At 41.2% G+C, this 18,230-nt stretch overlaps 3 protein-coding genes and 1 non-coding gene across 6 annotated transcripts; all 4 read left to right on the forward strand.

The window, feature by feature from the left end:
- The first annotated feature begins 8,439 nt into the window (after nucleotides 1-8,439).
- Nucleotides 8,440-11,342, forward strand: LOC4339898 (5'-methylthioadenosine/S-adenosylhomocysteine nucleosidase 2). Its single transcript, NM_001420994.1, has 8 exons — nucleotides 8,440-8,592; nucleotides 8,675-8,738; nucleotides 9,187-9,278; nucleotides 9,402-9,508; nucleotides 9,597-9,671; nucleotides 10,065-10,139; nucleotides 10,365-10,457; nucleotides 10,842-11,342. The coding sequence occupies exons 1-8, from the start codon at nucleotides 8,517-8,519 to the stop codon at nucleotides 11,037-11,039; spliced, it is 780 nt and encodes a 259-aa protein (NP_001407923.1). The 5' UTR covers nucleotides 8,440-8,516; the 3' UTR covers nucleotides 11,040-11,342.
- Nucleotides 11,343-11,699: 357 nt separating this feature from the next.
- LOC4339899 (B3 domain-containing protein Os06g0112300-like) lies at nucleotides 11,700-13,924 on the forward strand. 3 transcript variants are annotated; one of them, NM_001420995.1, is made up of 3 exons: nucleotides 11,700-11,736; nucleotides 12,108-12,320; nucleotides 13,334-13,924. In NM_001420995.1, the coding sequence occupies exons 2-3, from the start codon at nucleotides 12,108-12,110 to the stop codon at nucleotides 13,646-13,648; spliced, it is 528 nt and encodes a 175-aa protein (NP_001407924.1). In that variant the 5' UTR covers nucleotides 11,700-11,736; the 3' UTR covers nucleotides 13,649-13,924. The 3 variants fall into 3 exon arrangements, with proteins under 3 accessions (NP_001407924.1, XP_025882046.1, XP_066167222.1); XM_026026261.2 differs by having other exon boundaries at nucleotides 11,700-11,873; nucleotides 12,094-12,320; nucleotides 13,334-13,897; XM_066311125.1 differs by having other exon boundaries at nucleotides 12,094-12,320; nucleotides 13,334-13,897.
- A 785-nt stretch (nucleotides 13,925-14,709) lies between these two features.
- LOC4339900 (binding partner of ACD11 1) lies at nucleotides 14,710-17,830 on the forward strand. The gene is made up of 5 exons (NM_001420996.1): nucleotides 14,710-14,916; nucleotides 15,842-15,945; nucleotides 16,047-16,122; nucleotides 16,652-16,735; nucleotides 17,085-17,830. Exons 1-5 carry the CDS (start codon nucleotides 14,902-14,904, stop codon nucleotides 17,589-17,591), a joined length of 786 nt encoding a protein of 261 aa, NP_001407925.1. The 5' UTR covers nucleotides 14,710-14,901; the 3' UTR covers nucleotides 17,592-17,830.
- A 175-nt stretch (nucleotides 17,831-18,005) lies between these two features.
- TRNAD-GUC (transfer RNA aspartic acid (anticodon GUC)) lies at nucleotides 18,006-18,077 on the forward strand. Its single transcript has one exon. It is a non-coding gene; the product is annotated as a tRNA-Asp (tRNA).
- Nucleotides 18,078-18,230: the final 153 nt, after the last annotated feature.

Consider the following 18,230-nt stretch of genomic DNA (forward strand, 5'->3'; position numbering starts at 1 on the left):
ATGAACATAGCTTTAGACAACATATGACTTTTTCATATAGAGCCAGATCATATGCTACGTACTAACCTACTTTGTCTGTCTCACACACACACATACAGACAAGACTATATTGTATATCTATATGGTAGTGCTGGCATCTCAAATAGAATCTCTTTATTTCTCCACAATGCCCTTTATCAGAACAAGGCATGTGTAAGAAACTAGCTAAAATACAGTGTCTCTCCTCTTTTTTTTTAAATCTTTTTGTGCCTTCACACTTCACAGTCTTATTGGCTTCTTATCTAGCCAAGCTAGTCATTTCGGGCAAATGACACTATATACTACTAACTGGGTCAAGCTAGCTATAGCACACCGAAATCAATCAACTTAGTTATGCATGCTTGGACTTCGCGGTTCTGATGTATCATTGTGAAGCCTTCCCAATCCCAAGTGTGAACTCAAGGTTCGGCCGACCTGGTAACCTCAACATAGATGTCTCTAAGTCCACGCTCAGTTTTGTATTCTGCAACAAGAAGCTAGGTAAGATCAACTGAAATTTTGTGCTATATATATATCTGTCACTTTTGTGCTTTTTGTGATGCCTTCATTAATACATAGCACAATATAATTCTATATGAAAGAAATTAAATAGAGTCACATACATATGGGCATAAAAGTGGGTAAAGGTTACATATTGCTTAGGTATTATTTTGTTACCTTGAGATATCTTCTGTAAATTTCATTAGCTGGTTCTCTGATGGGTAAGCCTACCTTGCTGCAAATAGTCCATCAGGCAAAATAGAAAATATGCCAGACAGTAGAGGTGTTAGAATACGGTCTATTCATTGGTATATGCATTTAGTTTTGCAAATATATATATCCAGTAAATCAAATATATATTAAACGAATTTGGGACAGTTGTTAACTATATGCTTGCAAATGATGCTTAGGCAGTAGGAAATTAGCTTTGCCTAATAACACATTAACACAGGCAGGAGTCATTAACAAATTAAAGACTAACAATGTTAGCTTAGCTAGAGAAAATGAATTGGCTAGCTTCCATGCAAAGAAGTTTCAATTTAATTTAATTAATTTGCCGTGCTTTTATTTATATATCCCATATTAATTTAACTCCTAGTTTGAGTTTCTCAAAAGACAATATCGTTGACTTATATAATAATCCAAACAATGTGTATTTTCAACAGTTGTTCAGATATACCTTTTCCCGAAACACATAGACTTGTCTTTCCTAGAAACGATGTGAGAACTAACTCACGTCTTTAGTCATAGAAAGATCATGCATGCATATATACGGTACAGTTGGAACTCTATCCATGAAATCATTGCATCATCATGAGTTTCAAAAACCTTGGAACACTTACTACTGCAAAATGGTCCTTGGTTCGACAGAGCTAAAGGTCTAGGGTATTGCACACGCTGCATCTTTTCAGGTTGCAGCGTGCAGACCTGATATCTCTCTTTCTGTGCATTGTAGTACTGTGCTAGCTAGTAGCTAGTGTAGCTAGTGTGTTGCTGCTGACATTTTGAAACACATTGTGGTACGTGCATGCATGAAATTTTAATTTCAATAGACATGCATGCATTGATGGTTTCATCAGTAGTTCAGAGTACTGGCACTACTGGCTACTTTACTACTCCCTCCGTCCCATAATATAAGGGATTTTGAGTTTTTGTTTATAATGTTTGACCATTCGTCTTATTCAATTTTTTTTTAAATTATTATTTATTTTATTTGTGACTTACTTTATTATTCACAGTACTGTAAGCACAACTTTTCGTTTTTTATATTTGTAAAAAAAAATTAAATAAGACGAGTGGTCAAACGTTATCAGTATAAACTCAAAATCCCTTATATTATGGGATGGAGGGAGTACTATCGAGCAGGATACACACTTCGCTACCATTGTTCGATCGAGTAAGATTGAAAGAAGTACCCTGACGAGTTATTGCTCCATAAACCACTGTAAATATTGGTGTCGTTCTGTTCAGATGCTAGCATACTTTTGTTTTGCCTCAGAGGACCGTCAGTAAAACTGTCGTCGGAGATATCTCCAGCCGATGCATTGTCAAACCCATCGTTATTTTGTCCTGAAATTTAATAGATGAAACATACACGCATGGAGGGTGAAATTAAAATTGTACTCCCTCCGTTTTAAAATGTTTGACACCGTTGACTTTTTAAGTACGTGTTTGACCATTCGTCTTATTCAAAAAATTTAAGTAATTATTTATTCTTTTCATATCATTTGATTCATTGTTAAATATACTTTCATGTACACATATAGTTTTACATATTTCACAAATTTTTTTAATAAGACGAACGGTCAAACATGTGCTAAAAAGTCAATGGTGTCAAACATTTTAAAATGGAGGGAGTATTTAAATATGGATGTAGAATATAATTCTCTTCAGTTCTTATGAATCTGTCTGGTTGTAAATTTCCGCGGCTAGCATGGGTTGGGTGTGGTCCTATGGTGGAGTACTATAATACAATACATGAATTGACAATGTACTGGAAATTAATCATTGTGAAGATAGTACACTTTAAATTAGATAAGTTTTTATATGACTGTTTGGCTTTGGCATATAATCTACTACCGGCCAGCTCGTGATTAATGGTCGTTTGCCTATATAAATTTCTCCTCTGAACACATATATATAGACGCATGGTCTGAAACTCTCTGAAATCAAAGCTTTAACTCATCGCGAGTTCCTCACCCACCCACACACATGTACACCAAATAAAGGGAGGAAAAAGGAAAGAATAATCAAGAGAGACAAACAAAAGAAGGATCGATCTAGCGATCGAGCTAGTAGTGGTAGAGAGCAAAAACTGCACAACACACATCACCTCACTTTGGTTGGATGCGCTAGTAGCTTTTAGCTTTCACTAGTCCTGTGTCCAACTTATTTTTCTGAAAGCGAAAGATGACTATTTTGTTCAGATGATCAGTGCATGTTTGTTTGCAAGCTCTCTTCCTCCAGCCTTCTTTTCTCACTCTCTCTTTCTTTCTCTCCTTTCTCACTGTTACACACTTACACCCCACATGATATGATGCTTGCATTGCCTTCGTTCTCCATCTCCTTTTGCAATTGGTCCCTTTGCATTCTCTGTAGCATTCATGCATTGCAGCAAAAGTATCAAGCAACACACATACAGATATGATACAGCTAGCTGGTTAGGGCAGTCCTAACCCTCCACCTAAGATGGTGTTTATGGCATTAACTACATTGCCATATAGGACTTTTAACTTATGTGGCACTATATTAATTAAGAGAGAGAGAGAGAGTGAAGAGAGGAAGAAACTATGTCTCATGCAAGACATAGCTTCAACACGAGAACCTATGCACTAGACACTGTCAAGTTTTGCATTGGGAGATAATAGTGTCTTCATAATAGATGAAGAATAAATCTGATTGGTAGAGAAGAGAGATGATGTATTTATTAATGATCCACTTTAAGAAACCATGGGTTGTAGAGTGTAGTTTCTATTGGAGAAAATCCCCTATGTACTCATAAAAGTTCACCTAATCCCTTCTATACCCCTGAATTTTGCTCAATCCCTTACATACCCCTGAATTTTAGTTTGGATCCCTTCCATGCCCTTTCCGCTAGTTGACCGTTAAATTCTTTTGAAAAAGTCCATTTTGCCCTTTGCTATAAAGAAACATAATAAATTAATGAAGTATATTGTTGGAATGTAAAAATTTATTGGATAAGACTATTATATTTATGAGTATGTGATGCACCATATTATTTGTGACAAATTTACTTTTACATATGATATAAAAAGTTGATACGTATTTATTAGTTATTAAAAGTTCTTTTATGTAGCATATGTGTTTTCATAGTAATACAACAGATTTGTTTATTACTTCAGAACACATATGCTAAAAAAAATCTTTTAATAACTAATAAATTAGTATTAATTTTTTATGTCATATCTAAAAGTATATTTATCGCAAATAATATGGTGCATAACTATCTAATAAACATAATAGTCTCATATAATAAATTTCTATGCTCCAACAATATACTCTGTTAATTTATCTGTTAATTTATATGCTTCTTTATACCAAAGGGCAAAATGGACTTTTTCATAAGAATTTAACGGTCAACTAACGGTCAACTAGCGGAAAGGGCATGGAAGGGATCCAAACTAAAATTCAGGGGTATGTAAGGGATTGAGCAAAATTCAGGGTATAGAAGGGATTAGGTGAACTTTCAAGGGTACACAGGGGATTTTCTCTTTCTGCTGTGATGTCTTATTGACATGGCATAATAGACACTACTTATAGACATTATGGGTTGGGACTGCACTTATACGTTAGTACAGAGCTTTGATTGATCGTCATCCGATCCATGTCTTGTCACTGTACTACTGTAGCTACTAGTATGTAGGTTTGCTGCCCTACCGCTTGCTTGTTTTCTCACTTTAACTAATTGCTTCTAAAACGCATTGAAATCGAATTGATCTTCTTGGTTACTGGATGAACGTATTATATAATATGTTTGAGTTAAATGTCTCTACTTTCAAAATTTTGTAAGAACAATCTGATTCTTCGTACTGTAAAACTGGAACACGTCAATGCATACAGAATTAGTAGTACAAACTTGACTGAAGAAATAGTGTAGCTGAAGGTTTTGATGGCAATTATATATATTCTGAAATGTCAGATATAGATATTAATTTGTCTTTTTCATTCAGTGCCTGCATGCATGTGTCTCCGGCATTTCATTTCGTCCAGGCTAGCAATCTACTCCAGCTAATAAGCTAGCAAGATGGTCAGATAACTGACTGTCTGGCTCCCACTAACTAATTATGCATCCACAGTCCATAACTGTAGCACAAGTACTCAGCAAAACACTCATGTTGCGCGCGGTCAATGCTATTGCTACCTAGTACCTACAGGATACTTGTAATTGGTTGGGCTACTGAGAGGAGAGGAGGAAGAAGAGCTAGCAGGGTGAAGAAGAAATACTATACTCCATTAGTTCATTTTTATAGTGTTTGTTTATTTTAAAATCTATTTTCAAAACAATACCGCGCTTATATTCACGTTCGTACACTCACTTCTAAACTCATACACATACACTTTATCTCTATGAGTATGCACTTTTAAAGACTGGATCAACGTATCTTAAAATTGAAGAAGTCACCGTAGACATGAATGTGAGCATTTGTGCTAAGTCTAGGAATTGAACTTGAGTGAGCAGGTCCCATACTCCCATCCCAAGGGATCTTTTGAGCTCAGTTTCATTCTTTGAGAATAAATTTTAACCATCCATTTGAATTTATCATGACATATGTTTCTAATGGATATAAAACTAATGTTGGTTGGAAATACTTTGAACTGTGAGTCTGATAGTGTAAGTTCTATATACTAACTATACTACCTTAATTAATTATTGATCAAAATCTTTTGAGTTTAACTTTCGGAAATCAAAGTACGTCATGTAAAAGTAAACGTAAACGGAGGAAGTAGAATAATTTGACAATCAAAGAAGAGAGCCCAATACAAATACAAACCAAACCGGCCTCATAACGTGAATTCACATTTGGGCTTACCTGATAAGCCCATAAGTTTGAGAGGCCCATGTTGGTCTATCCGGTCGAAGTCGGACGGAATAAGTTCACTTTGGATCCCTCTATTTGTCGTCCAGTCTGATTTTCATCCCTTGATCGCAAAACCGGGTACGATAGGTCCCCCAACTTACGAAACCGTTTAAATAAGATCCCTCGGCAGTATTTGACCCCGGTTTTGGCCGAGGTGGCGCCTACGTGGCTAATTTGACTCGGTCTTCATCCGACGTGGCATTGACGTGGCGCTTACGTGGCAATTCAATCCAAAAAATAATAAAACCTATGGGACCCACATGTCAGTTTCACACACACAATAAAAAAAAATGGTGGGGCCTACGTGGACCCCACCTGTCATCCTCACTACAGCTCTCTCTATCCCCCCTCTCTCTATCCTCTCTCCTTCCTCTCCTCTCTATCCCGCTCTCTCTCTCCTGAGAATGGCGAGCGGCGGCGGGCGGCGCTGAGGGGTGGCGACGGAGCTGACAGGCGGCAGGCGGCTTGTGGAGTAGCGGCGAGCAGCGGCACACGCGCGCGTGGCGTGGGCGCTGGCACGGTGGAGGCCCCGACACACCCGCTCCCCCACCCCCACACACCTGGCGCTCGCGGCGGCCACTGACGCGGCGGCCGCAAGCACCGCACCGACGTTTACAGCTTCGGATGGTTCTCCTCGAGCTTGTGCGCGGCCGCAAGAACCACAGCGAGCACGTGAGCGATGGCGCCGGCGCCGGCGGTAGCGGCGGCGCCGCCACCGGCAAAGCTCATCGCGTGGCACACAGAGCGACTACTTCCCACTCATGGCGCTGGAGGGGCTCGAGGCAGGGTAGTACGCCGAGCTGGGCGACCTGCGGCTGGAGGGGAAGGTGGTCGCCGGCGAGGTGGAGAGGGTGATAAAGGTGGGGCTCTGCTGCCTCCATGAGGACCCTCAGCTGCGGCCGAGCATGGCGATGGTGGTCGGCATGCTTGAGGGCACCATGGAGGTGTGGGAGCCGTGGGTGCAGTCACTCGGGTTCCTCCGGCTCTATGGCCGTCGTACAAGTCGTCGTCGCAGCTCTCTCCGGTCCAAGATAGATTATACGGTTGCATTGATCATTTTGGTTGATTTGTAAACAGAGGGATTAATTTGTGCATCGTGAGGTCTATACAAATTTTGATCTGTTTTCCCATCGGCACACGAACCTTATATTCTCGGCGCTGTTCGCGGCGTCGCTGGCGTACCTAATGTGGTGGTGGTGGGAGAAGATCTGGTCGTCGACGCTGCTCCACGTGGTGGGGCTCGCTGAGATGCTCGCCATCTTCGGCCTCGTCGTCGTCTCTTGCCGAGATGCTCGCCATCACCGAGTAGTCGCTCCGTGCGCCGCGTGACGAGCTGCCCATTGTCCTGTTCGAGGAGTTGGAGTCGTCGCCGGTGGCGGCGCCGACGCCGTCGCTCACGTGCTCGCTGCGGTTCTTGCGGCCATGCACAAGCTCGAGGAGAACCATCCCGAAGCTGTAAACGTCGGTGCGGTTCTTGCGGCCGCCGCGCCGGTGGCCGCCGCGAGCGCGAGGTGTGTGGGGGTGGGGGAGCGGGTGCGTCGGGGCCTCCACCGCGCCAGCGCCGATGCCACGCGCGTGCGTGCCGCCGCTCCACAAGCTGCCTGCCGCCTCTCAGCTGCGTCGCCGCCCCTCTGCGCCGCCCGCCGCCGCTCACCATTCTCAGGGGGGAGAGAGGGGGATAGAGAGAAGAGGAAGGAAAGAGGATAGAGAGAGGGGACAGAGAGAGCTGTAGGGAGGATGACAGGTGGGGTCCATGTAGGCCCCACCATTTTTTTATTATTGTGTGTGTGAAACTGACATGTGGGTCCCATAGTTTTTATTATTTTTTGATTGAATTGCCACGTAAGCGCCACGTCAATACCACGTCGGATGAAGACCGAGTCAAATTAGCAACGTAGGTGCCACCTCAGCCAAAACCGGGGTCAAATACTGCCGAGGGACCTTATTTAAACGGTTTCGTAAGTTGGGGGACCTGTCGTATCCGGTTTTGCGATCAAGGGACGGAAATCAGACTGGGCGACGAATAGAGGGACCCAAAGTGAACTTATTCCATGTCGGACCATGACCGAGAGAGAGAGTAAAAAAAAAGTAACAAATTGATTATACTTTTCACTCAGTAAAAAGAAAAAAACGACTTTTTTTTACATTAGTCACATAAGCCTGCATTGCAACAAGATTTAGGAGGTAAGAAACGTAGTTTAATCTGATATTTTCTTCTACAACGTTTTTTATAGGTGAGGGTGGGAGGTGTTTTATATATAAGAGGATATCTTTTAATACGTGGAGGTTAGGACCGGATAAAAGAAAAAAAATGCTTTTAAAGTGATACAGATAATTCTCATAAAACTATTTTAAAGACTTATATCTACCTCCGTCCCAAAATAAGTGCAGCCGTGGATATCCGTATCCAACCTGACTTATTTAAAAATTTTATGAAATTTTTTTAAAAAATCAGTTATGTGAACTTATATTTTATCATTTAATAAAAAATACTAATCATAAAAAAGTTCTAATAAGATGAACAGTAAAAAAAATTTAGATGTGAACAAAGTAAAACATCATTTATTTTGGGACGGAGGTATTACTTAGCTTTAGATCCATGGAGTAGTTTCTCTAAATTTTCCACATGATCAATGTGAATACAGACGGAGATCATACATACAGTTTTTAAAGTTAAGCATTACCCATCTCTAAAAACATTGATAGACGTGTGAGAAGTGACAAAAGAGGGGGCAGTATTTAAAATGAAATCCGGCAATTAGCAGTGACAGCCGGCGCTAATCATGCCGTCAAGCTGCCCTCTATCTGACGACCCACACCCACCGCCTCTCTCTCCTCCCCCACCACGCGGCGGCGGCAGCAGCAGCAGCTAGGGTTTAGAGAGCAGCCCCCAATCCCATGGCCCCGCCCTCCGACTCCGACGACTCGGCCCCGATCCCCGCCGGCGCCATCTCCAAGCTCCTCATCGTCATAGGTACTCTCAATCCTCATCCCCTCCTGCGCTTCTGCTTCTTGTTGCTAATCCCGTTGCTGTTGTTTGGTTGGTTTGGCTTCAGCGATGCAGACGGAGGCGCTCCCGCTCGTCAACAAGTTCCACCTCGTCGAGGCGGAGGAATCCATGTTAGTAGTGTTCTCCCGTTTCTCCCCCCTTGTTCCTCTTCACCAACCATTTCCTATCCTTCCATGCCATGCTGCACTTACTGCTGTTGGGTGGTTATAAGTTAAATCCCTGGAATTAGGATTTTTTTTAAAAAAAAAGAAAAGAAAAAAGAACAAGTTATTTTTGTGGATGGTGATGTTCTGCTTTACTAGGCAAGTTTAGTGGCAACCTTCGTTTAATCTGTCTCATGAAAATGTCAATGTCAGCTGTCCTCGAAACTTTTGGAAATAATTATATCCAACTTACAGGGATAGTCTGATACGATCCGTTTTCACTATTCCTGTTCCTGTGTCCTTCATACATAAATTAAGCTTTAACCTTGTGTCATCACCCTGTTTTGCTCATATAACCTGTCCGATACTCTCAGCTCTGAAGCTAACTCCTACCTTTGTGGCACACGCCTAACAGATTTCCTAAAGGTGCCCCATGGATTAGATACCATGGCAACTACAAAGGCCTTCACGTTGACCTTGTATGGCCTGGAAAAGATCCTGTTCTCGGTAAGTTGTCATCTATAATATGCTGCTCACCAGCTTGTTGTCAAGAATCAAGCAATAATTTGATAGGTTTCTTCATCATGTAATTCTTACAATTTATCCACAAACTAACCTTATTTCTTTCAGGAGTTGACTGTGTTGGCACGGTATCAGCAGCACTTGTGACTTATGCTTCTATTCAGTCATTGAAGCCAGATCTGATCATCAATGCTGGCACTGCTGGTGGGTTTAAGGTAATGTTTCAAGATATCACATGTTTGATGCCATGCTGTCGTTTTATTGTACCTGGGTTCTGATGTTGTTTCCCTTCTGGTCTTTCAGGCCAAAGGAGCAGACATTGGAGATGTCTACTTAGCATCCGATGTTGCATTCCACGATAGGAGAATACCTATCCCTGTGAGTGTTCTGTTATGTCTTGTAGTATTTTTTTTTGTGGACCTAGTCCCATTTTTCTGCAGTGTGACCTTATTCAGTTCATTGATGTGCTACATTATTAGAATTCAGAAAGTCATACATGTCTTGAACAAAACATTGCTAGTTTTTATCTGTTTATTTCATAATCCAGTCCGTTTCATGGTTTTCTAATTCTACCTTCCTGCACCGTGACAACTAATTATTTATAAACTTATAGTCTGCTTTACTCACTTGTGCTTCTGGTGACATCTGCTCCTTTGCCATTTATTCTCAAGATATTATATTTGCATCGCCATATTTTCTACAAGTTCTTTTTAGATAATCTATACACGTTTAATTGAGATGTTGACATGGACCTTCTTGGCTTATCCACAGGTCTTCGACATGTATGGAATTGGAACACGAAAAACATTTGCTACCCCTAATATATTGAAGGAACTCAATTTGAAGGTAAGCTACAGAGCTATGCTAGTTGATGCCAAACTGCTGGAATGAATACTGTGTGAGTCGTGCTTACATGCATATATCTTACTGTCTCCTTTAGCATGGTGTTGTTTCTGAAACGAATTTGTGGATTTTATTGGTAAACTGTAGCACTGTATAGACTCAACAAGATGAGTCGATCACATGCTAGTGTTCAACATTCCGGAAGTCATTGTGCCTTATTTGCTTCAGGTTGGGAAGCTCTCAACTGGCGATTCTCTAGATATGTCTCCCCATGACGAGTCAGCAATATTGAACAATGATGCTACAGTCAAGGATATGGAGGTATCTATTTACTTCTGCTCAAGCATTCAGCTTAAGAACATAGGCACACAACAGGGAAATGGAGGTCTTCAACCATAGGTTCCTCTTGGAAGTTGGAATGAGTTCATCCTTTATGAACTTTAGGACAACTTTTACACATCTTGCATTTTGTGGGTCGTTATGGCATTGAAGTAGGCAAATGTCTATAGGAATATATTTTTATCCAACTAATTATTTGCTGATCTCTTCAGTTTTTTTGTTAATGCCTGAGTTCAAGTTAAATCGACTAGCATGAATAAGATACTTTGTGTGCACTGGTATTCATACGAAGTTATCTGCTGCTCTGCTTTGTTTTCAGTTGTAATTTGTAGGCTCAAACTGGCTTCGTTATTCTTGTTTTTCCAGGGAGCCGCGGTGGCATATGTTGCTGACATGTTTTCAACACCGGCAATCTTTGTGAAAGCTGTGACTGATATTGTTGATGGGGAGAAACCAACAGCCGAGGAGTTTCTGCAGAACCTGGTTGCTGTGACAGCAGCTCTGGACAAGGCAGTTACAGAAGTGGTTGATTTCATCAGTGGGAAATGCATATCGGATCTTTGAATGATGAAGCTTAGAAACCTGTTCATCAAATCCAAGCTCTGCTGCTTCAATGCACTATACTATACTACATCACTGCTGTATGATTTTTCATGGGGATGCGTATACAATTTTTAGGTTCCCCTGAGGCCCTGATCCCCCGTATGTACAAAATTCTTGGCAATTACTTGGATCAATAGCGTGGAATTTTGTAGAATATTCTGCAAAATGTGCAGTGTAATGAAACTAAATAAGGTGATATTCTGTCAAACTAAGATAAGTGGTGGGCGGTGGAGTTATTTTCTTAATAGAGCATTGAGACCATCTTCATTGTTTGCTCTACGATTGGTAAACTGTGAAAAAAAAAACCCGAAGAAGCAATAAACATAGTTTACGTGTAGACCTTTTATGTTTGTATTCTTAGTGATTAAAAAACTCATGCTAGAGAATAAATACGATGCTATAAAATTCAAACAGTGGTGAAGAAAAAAAAGAAAAGAAAAACAATAAAACAAGAGGCAATCTGCTTCTCTCACTGTCTCTATGCACTAGAGGTAGAGGAGCAATTAAGCCTCGTGTTGTGATTGGTTGGCTGGTTGGTTAGTTGGCGCTTTTATCGTGGTGCCTGTTGGCATGCCTGAACCTGAAGAGTATAAATTGACTCCTGGTAGTTTTGCCATTGGTAGATACAGCCCTTGACTCTGCTGCCTCTTCAGTTCAGGTACTGCCCTCTCCTCTTCCTTTACTCTGCTCTCTTTTTCTTTATTTTTTTAGGACCCTTCTGCAGTAGTACTACATGTTTGTCCAGCTGCTGCTGCTGCTGCTATCAGTTTCTTGTCCTTGTGATACATAATTCTGGTGTGAATCTTGCTCTCTACAAATTATTGTGCACATGAATCTTGCTCTTCAGTTCCTATGTTGCAAATTCTAGCACATTGCAAAAGGTTTTCGTCATGGCATGAACAGAAATAGTTTTGCAGTACATAATTTTGTCAAGTTTGCTGAAGAAGCTCTGAAAATTCCTTGCACATTTTACTAGGACAATCGATTTCCCTATTTTGTTTACAATGAATGGCAGATTGATCTTGTCAGATGGAGCTGGACACTGATCCTACCAAGCTGAAGGCCAAGCCCATCATCAAACCAAAAGTAGAACCCTGCGACGACGATGACGAGTTGCCGCCGCCGCCGCCGCCGGCTTCAGGATCCGGCGAGGATTGGGAGGCCACCACCCCTCTCGCCGCCGGCAACCCCTTCTTCACCGCCCTCATCGCCAAGTCTCATCTCCACCCCAAGTTCCAGATGGTAAGCATCACGGATTTATCGCTGGTATCTTCTTTTTCGAAAAGTTTGGACACCCAGAAATGATTTAGCACCAATGAAGTTAAAAAAGAAGCAATAAGATATTTTATCCTAGCACATCAAACATGGTGAAATTTTGATTAAGAGACTCGAACCTAGGCTGATAGTGCTTGCCATCCTAGCCACTGCACAATGAGCTCATCTCGACATTTTTTTCTTTTCGAGTGTACTTCCTCTGTCTAAAAAAAAGACAACATTTATGATGATTTGACAACATGTCCAGATTTATTATCCAGATTTATTATTTTAGATAGTATCAAATCCCCACATAGGTTATCTTTTATTTGGGATGGAGGGAGTACGTGTATTAAAAAGGGAACACACTTATGGTGTGTGCATGCGTGGTGGTGATGAACATGCATGTGCATTCTTCATTTAATAAAAATGTTACTTATATCTTCGACTATCAATTTTTAAAAATTATTGTAGTTTAACATATACCTTATTGTATCATTAAGATTCACTACTAGAAATACTTTCATAATATATAATTCACATATTGTTAAACTAGATAAATTTGTAAAAGTGATGTGCTAAGATAGAGCTTAGGACAAATGTAATAATTGGAAATGGAGGGAGTAATTAAACGGTTTTCTTTTAAGTTAAAGAGTACTCTCTCCATCCCTAAATAAGTGAGGTTTTAGCTATTTAAAGACATATTAAGAAATATGTTAAAAGACTACTACTATGTCCTTAATTGATATGGTGAGAAAACGAGGATAGAATACTATTGGTTCAGTTACTTAAAAATGAGAAGAAAACCACTCTAAAAATACATTCATGTAAAGATAAATTTTTAGCCTAAAGTTGCACTTGTTTAATTTACTCCTAATAATCATCATTATGTGGATAAGTATATCATCATGCATAATTAAATATATATATATATGTCTGTGCGGAATTGATTTGATTATTTAATTTGTCCGCGCGCGCGCACTAATATTATTTATATGCAGTGGATTCCACCTCGGTTCCAGCATCGGCTGGCGGAGCCGGAGGCGCGCACGGCGGCGGTGCTCCACTCCGGCGGCAAGTCGTGGGCGACGAGCTACTGCGGCCACCTCAAGATGAAGAAGCTGGACGCGGGATGGTCGGAGTTCGCGGTGGACAACCGGCTCCTGGTCGGGGACGCCTGCGTCTTCGAGCTCGTCGCCATGGGCGCCGCCGGAGGTCTGGAGTTCCAGGTGCAGATACTCCGCGGCGGCCTGCCGGCGGAGGTCGTCACCTCCAAGGGCCTCACCTCCGACCAACCCATCCTCATCGTCGACTAGCTTAGCTATCGATCTAGCCACAGTACTAAATCATCAAACTCCACTATTAATTCCACTGTCACTAGCTCGATCGGTAATTAAAGGCAAGGAGCTTTAATTTGGTGTCAAGCAAAAATTTATCCAACCAACTTATGTATGATGTACTGCAGCAGCTGCAATGGCTACTGTAGGGATTGTAGTTTGCTACTATATCTGTTTGCAGGACGGATCCAGGAACAAAAAAATAATTAGGGGGACTCAATTACGCAATTTCTTCAACCTCCAGCCATTTAGGAACTTTTAGTTTATCATTTATGGTGAAAAAATTGAAGGGGGTGCTCTAGTAGTATTTTGGGTGAAGGGGGGACTTGAGTCCCATGCACCCACGTTGGATCCGTTCCTGGCTGTTTGTTGCCATATACTCCCTCCGTCCTATAATATAGCAACATAATACCGGATAAGATATTTCGTAGTACAATGAATCTGAACATTTTATAGTTATACCCAACAAACCCCGATAGAAACATACATCCTTATATGGTTTATTAGGCATCTCCATGCAAGTGAATATATTATTTAGTTGCAACAGAACCGAACAATAGAGTAGTTTGCTAAAAATGTACTAGTGATCATCATACCCAGCTCAACGGAAGTTATCTTAATCCTTGTTTGCTTAACAACACATCTTAGTTAAGTTTGAGATGTAAAGCTTAAGAAAATGAACGAGGCAAACCGAAAACAAATAATCTGAAGATGCCCCTAGCTTTGTTCTCAAACAAAAGTTGGGATTAAGCTAGAGAACAATGTAAAAATATCTGAATGTAATTATTTGGGTCGATGGTACTGTCAAGTGTCAACTGTCAAGTACTCCAGTATACCAACTTGTGAGTTGGTTACCATCTGGTGTACTACTAGTAAAACCGGAAGATGCTTTTGCAGAATTCAAATTCAAATTCTCCGTATTTTTGACTTGAAACTTGCAGCGTTGACTTACCGATCTACTAAATAAATAAATGGATCAGATCGAGAAAACAGAGAGAATTAGGCCCAGCAGAAAGCCCAAGAAGCCCAAGAGCGAAATCAGCAGCGCAATACGCGTAGTCTAGTCTCCTCTCTTTCTTTCTTCTTCTCCTCCGCCGACGCCGTCGTTTTCTCCGCAGTTCGCCGCTGCTTCCACTCCGCCTCCACCTCCGCCGCCGCCGCTGCTCCTCCTCCTCGCGCTTACAGTTTCCTCTACTTCCCCCTCCTTGGTCTTGGTCTGCCTCCTCCTCGCCATGGACGTCAAGCCGGTAAGCGTCCGTCGATCCCCCTCCCGCACTTACCCTTTCCTTAAGGCTTAAGGTTTAGCTTCTGCGGTCTGCGGAGAAGGCGACGTGTTGCGGCGAATCCGGTGCTGCGGCGATTCAGATCGGAATCGCGGTTTTTTTGTTTTTCTTTTTGCCGGCGAATCCGGTGCCCAATCGGTCAACCGTCTAGTCATACATAGCTTAATCGGTGGTGGGCAAATGATTTTAGATTTAACAAGAAGAGGGGAGTGTTTACGCAGATCTAGTCATGGAAGATCGTCTGGAGTTAGGGGAGAGATTATGGGTGTAGCGTAGAGATCATCAACACTTCCTACTCCTCCCTCCTTTCCTTTCCTTTTAATAAGCGACCTAATTGATCCCGTCTGCATAGTGACTCTGAATTAGGGCAAAATTAGGCAGGCGGTTTGTTTGTGGCTCTGTGCTTGGGATTATTAGTCTATAAATAAGCTTTATTACTTCCATAAACAGGCTCTAGCCGTTCTGCGCAAGTTTTTCAGTGCTGTAAGCCCCATTTTGTCATTTTGGTCGATGGTGCTAGTTTGTAACTGCACATAATATTATATTGACCTTTTCTGGTACGCTCAGAAAATACATCTTTACATAGTTTAGGCTTCTTCATGCGAGTGAAGTATTATTATTTACTTCATTCATCATTTTAGGCTGTGAATTATTTATACAGATGAAAATCTCAAGCTTAGACTTGGTTAGAAGTTGGTCAAGGGTAGCCCCACTTGCATGCTCTCTCTATAAACTTTCAAAAGAAAAAAAACCTTTCTTATATGTGTACAGATGCTGATCTCAGTAATTGTGTGCTGTTGCCTTTGATTTTTTTTTTCATATACCCTGTTTTCTATATCCCTACATACTTGATTCGAAAATTATAGTGATAATGTTTTATTCGTTACAGGTGAGGACTGTGAAGGTCACCAATGTCTCCCTGAGTGCAACTGTGCAAGACATTAAGGAGTTCTTTTCATTTTCAGGAGACATTGAACATGTGGAGATGCAAAGGTTCATTTTTTTTAAAAAAAATTGCAACATGTACCCAACCAAGGAGATTTGATTTGCCCTTTACTAGCATTCTCATCATTTTGTTTGCCTTCCATTGGCAGTGGCGATGAGTGGTCTCAAGTTGCATATGTGACTTTCAAAGATCCCCAAGGAGCAGAAACTGCACTTCTTCTTTCAGTAAGTAATTGAAGGACTTCGTAGCATTGAGTACACTTGTTGCATATTCTGTACTCCATTTTCGCTGTTCCTTATTCCTTAACCTTCATTGAACTCTTGTTTCCTTCATCGCTACATGTGTATGTGTGTGAAGCTTTGATGTCTGATGTTTCTGATTGCCTTGTCTTGTCTTACCTTATCATGCTTTTTTTTAAATAAAAAAAATAGACTTATTATCTCAATGAAAGCACCTTGTTACCTACAAGTTTGGCATGCTTGATGTTTCCTCAATACCTGAAGTTTAGCTTTTGTTGCTACTTATCAGTTGTGAATTAATACCCGTTTTACCCATTTTTTTTTGCTGATGATAGGCTCGTGGTCAATCACTATGGAACTTCTAGTGCATGCATTGCCAAAAAAAAGGAAGCAGAAGCAAAAACAATATCTTTAGTTGCATTTCCATTTCCTATAGTAGGATTTGATGTCCCTGTAACAATTGTTTGTTCTGCTAGAGCAAAAGCTGAGATGTCGTTCTATTTCATTGAAACAGGGCGCAACGATAGTTGATCTTTCTGTCATCATCGCACCTGCTCCAGAATATCAACCACCCCCTACTTCATCTGCTCCTCCAATGGTACACAATTCCTCAGTTTTGATTTAATATGCTCATATTTTGATTTTTCAATATGTGACCCAAGTGAGATGTTATCATCAACTGAATATGGCAGTTTTGTCTGCACAATAATTCTCACCCATGTTCTTGATTGCACTGGATTTTCTGCTTTCTTAGCTTAAATGAAACCTTGTCTCATGTGCTTTTACATATTCCATTTTCATAACCATAAGTGCAATCTATAATTTCAAATTATAGGTGCAAATATAATTTAGAGTAGCTCCCGGTGCTAACATGGGCATATTTGCAACATTCTGTTGATCTTATGGAATATGAATAGCTTGAATTGAATATTGTGTTCTGTTCTCAGTATAGTGCAACCAGTGTCCCTGTCAGTGAAGACAACAATGTTGTCCATAAGGCTGAGGATGTTGTCAGCACCATGCTTGCTAAGGGGTTCACCCTGGGGAAAGATGCCGTTGGCAAGGCAAAAGCTTTTGATGAGAAGCATGGGTTCACATCCACTGCTGGCGCCAAGGTGGCCTCCATTGACAGGAAGATTGGTCTTAGCGAGAAGTTCACTATTGGTACTTCCATAGTGAACGAGAAGGTCAAGGAGATGGATCAGAAGTTCCAGGTGTCGGACAAGACCAAGTCTGCATTCGCTGCTGCTGAACAGAAGGTGAGCACTGCTGGATCTGCTATCATGAAGAATAGGTATGTCTTCACCGGGGCTTCGTGGGTCACCAACGCATTCAACAAAGTTGCCAAGGCTGCCACTGATGTTGGTACAATGACAAAGGAGAAGATGGCAGCTGAAGACCAGCATAAGGGCTCGGGTCCTTCTGGAGGGCACTCGTACACACCCATCCAGTGATGACTCCACGCTCTCTCATGTGCCGCATTGTGTTGTATTGATGGATGTAAAACATAGATATAGAACAGAAAAAGTCCCCTCCTGGCATACCACATACTTCTATCAGTGAACTTTTCGCATTGCAGGAATTTTGTTTCCAGTAGAATAGGAAATATGATGGTGATCACAATGTATTCCGCTGGTTTATAAGGCGTATGTTCAAACTGTTTCTGGTTGTAGTAACTTGCATGAACCTTGGCAAAAGTTGTGGAAAGCTCCTTTAATAATGTCATGTTGATGTTGGTTCATGGTTTTGTATGTGATTACCGTGTCCATTGAAAACATATTATGGCTTGCTCAGTCATAATCTGCAGTTGTTTGACCGTACAAGAAATGTCCCAATTTTATGGGGTGCAATCGATTGTCAGCAACAAAGTCGTTGTAGTATAGTGGTGAGTATTCCCGCCTGTCACGCGGGTGACCCGGGTTCGATCCCCGGCAACGGCGATTTCACTATTTTTTTGCCAGTTTCACTTTTTTTTTGTATTCTTGTTGATATTCTAAAGCTTTTGTTTGTATTGTTTTGTTACTTCTTCCGTTTGTTACTTCTTCCTTTCATTCTACTCTTGTCGGTGCTTTTTCAGATACTACTTTTTTAAT

This window comes from Oryza sativa, chromosome 6, assembly GCF_034140825.1.
Source record: "Oryza sativa Japonica Group chromosome 6, ASM3414082v1".
In the NCBI taxonomy this organism is placed as follows: domain Eukaryota; kingdom Viridiplantae; phylum Streptophyta; class Magnoliopsida; order Poales; family Poaceae; genus Oryza; species Oryza sativa.

Bases quoted from the DNA above. Each gene is read 5' to 3' on its own strand.
- LOC4339900 (NM_001420996.1), top strand. The intron at 16,123-16,651 runs GTAAGTAATTGA...TCATTGAAACAG, and splicing joins AAACTGCACTTCTTCTTTCA to GGCGCAACGATAGTTGATCT. The intron at 16,736-17,084 runs GTACACAATTCC...TTCTGTTCTCAG, and splicing joins CTTCATCTGCTCCTCCAATG to TATAGTGCAACCAGTGTCCC.
- LOC4339899 (NM_001420995.1), top strand. From the start codon at position 12,108: ATGGAGCTGGACACTGATCCTACCAAGCTGAAGGCCAAGCCCATCATC. The intron at 12,321-13,333 runs GTAAGCATCACG...ATTTATATGCAG, and splicing joins TCCACCCCAAGTTCCAGATG to TGGATTCCACCTCGGTTCCA.
- LOC4339898 (NM_001420994.1), top strand. From the start codon at position 8,517: ATGGCCCCGCCCTCCGACTCCGACGACTCGGCCCCGATCCCCGCCGGC. The intron at 8,739-9,186 runs GTTAGTAGTGTT...CACGCCTAACAG, and splicing joins GTCGAGGCGGAGGAATCCAT to ATTTCCTAAAGGTGCCCCAT. The intron at 9,279-9,401 runs GTAAGTTGTCAT...TATTTCTTTCAG, and splicing joins TGGAAAAGATCCTGTTCTCG to GAGTTGACTGTGTTGGCACG.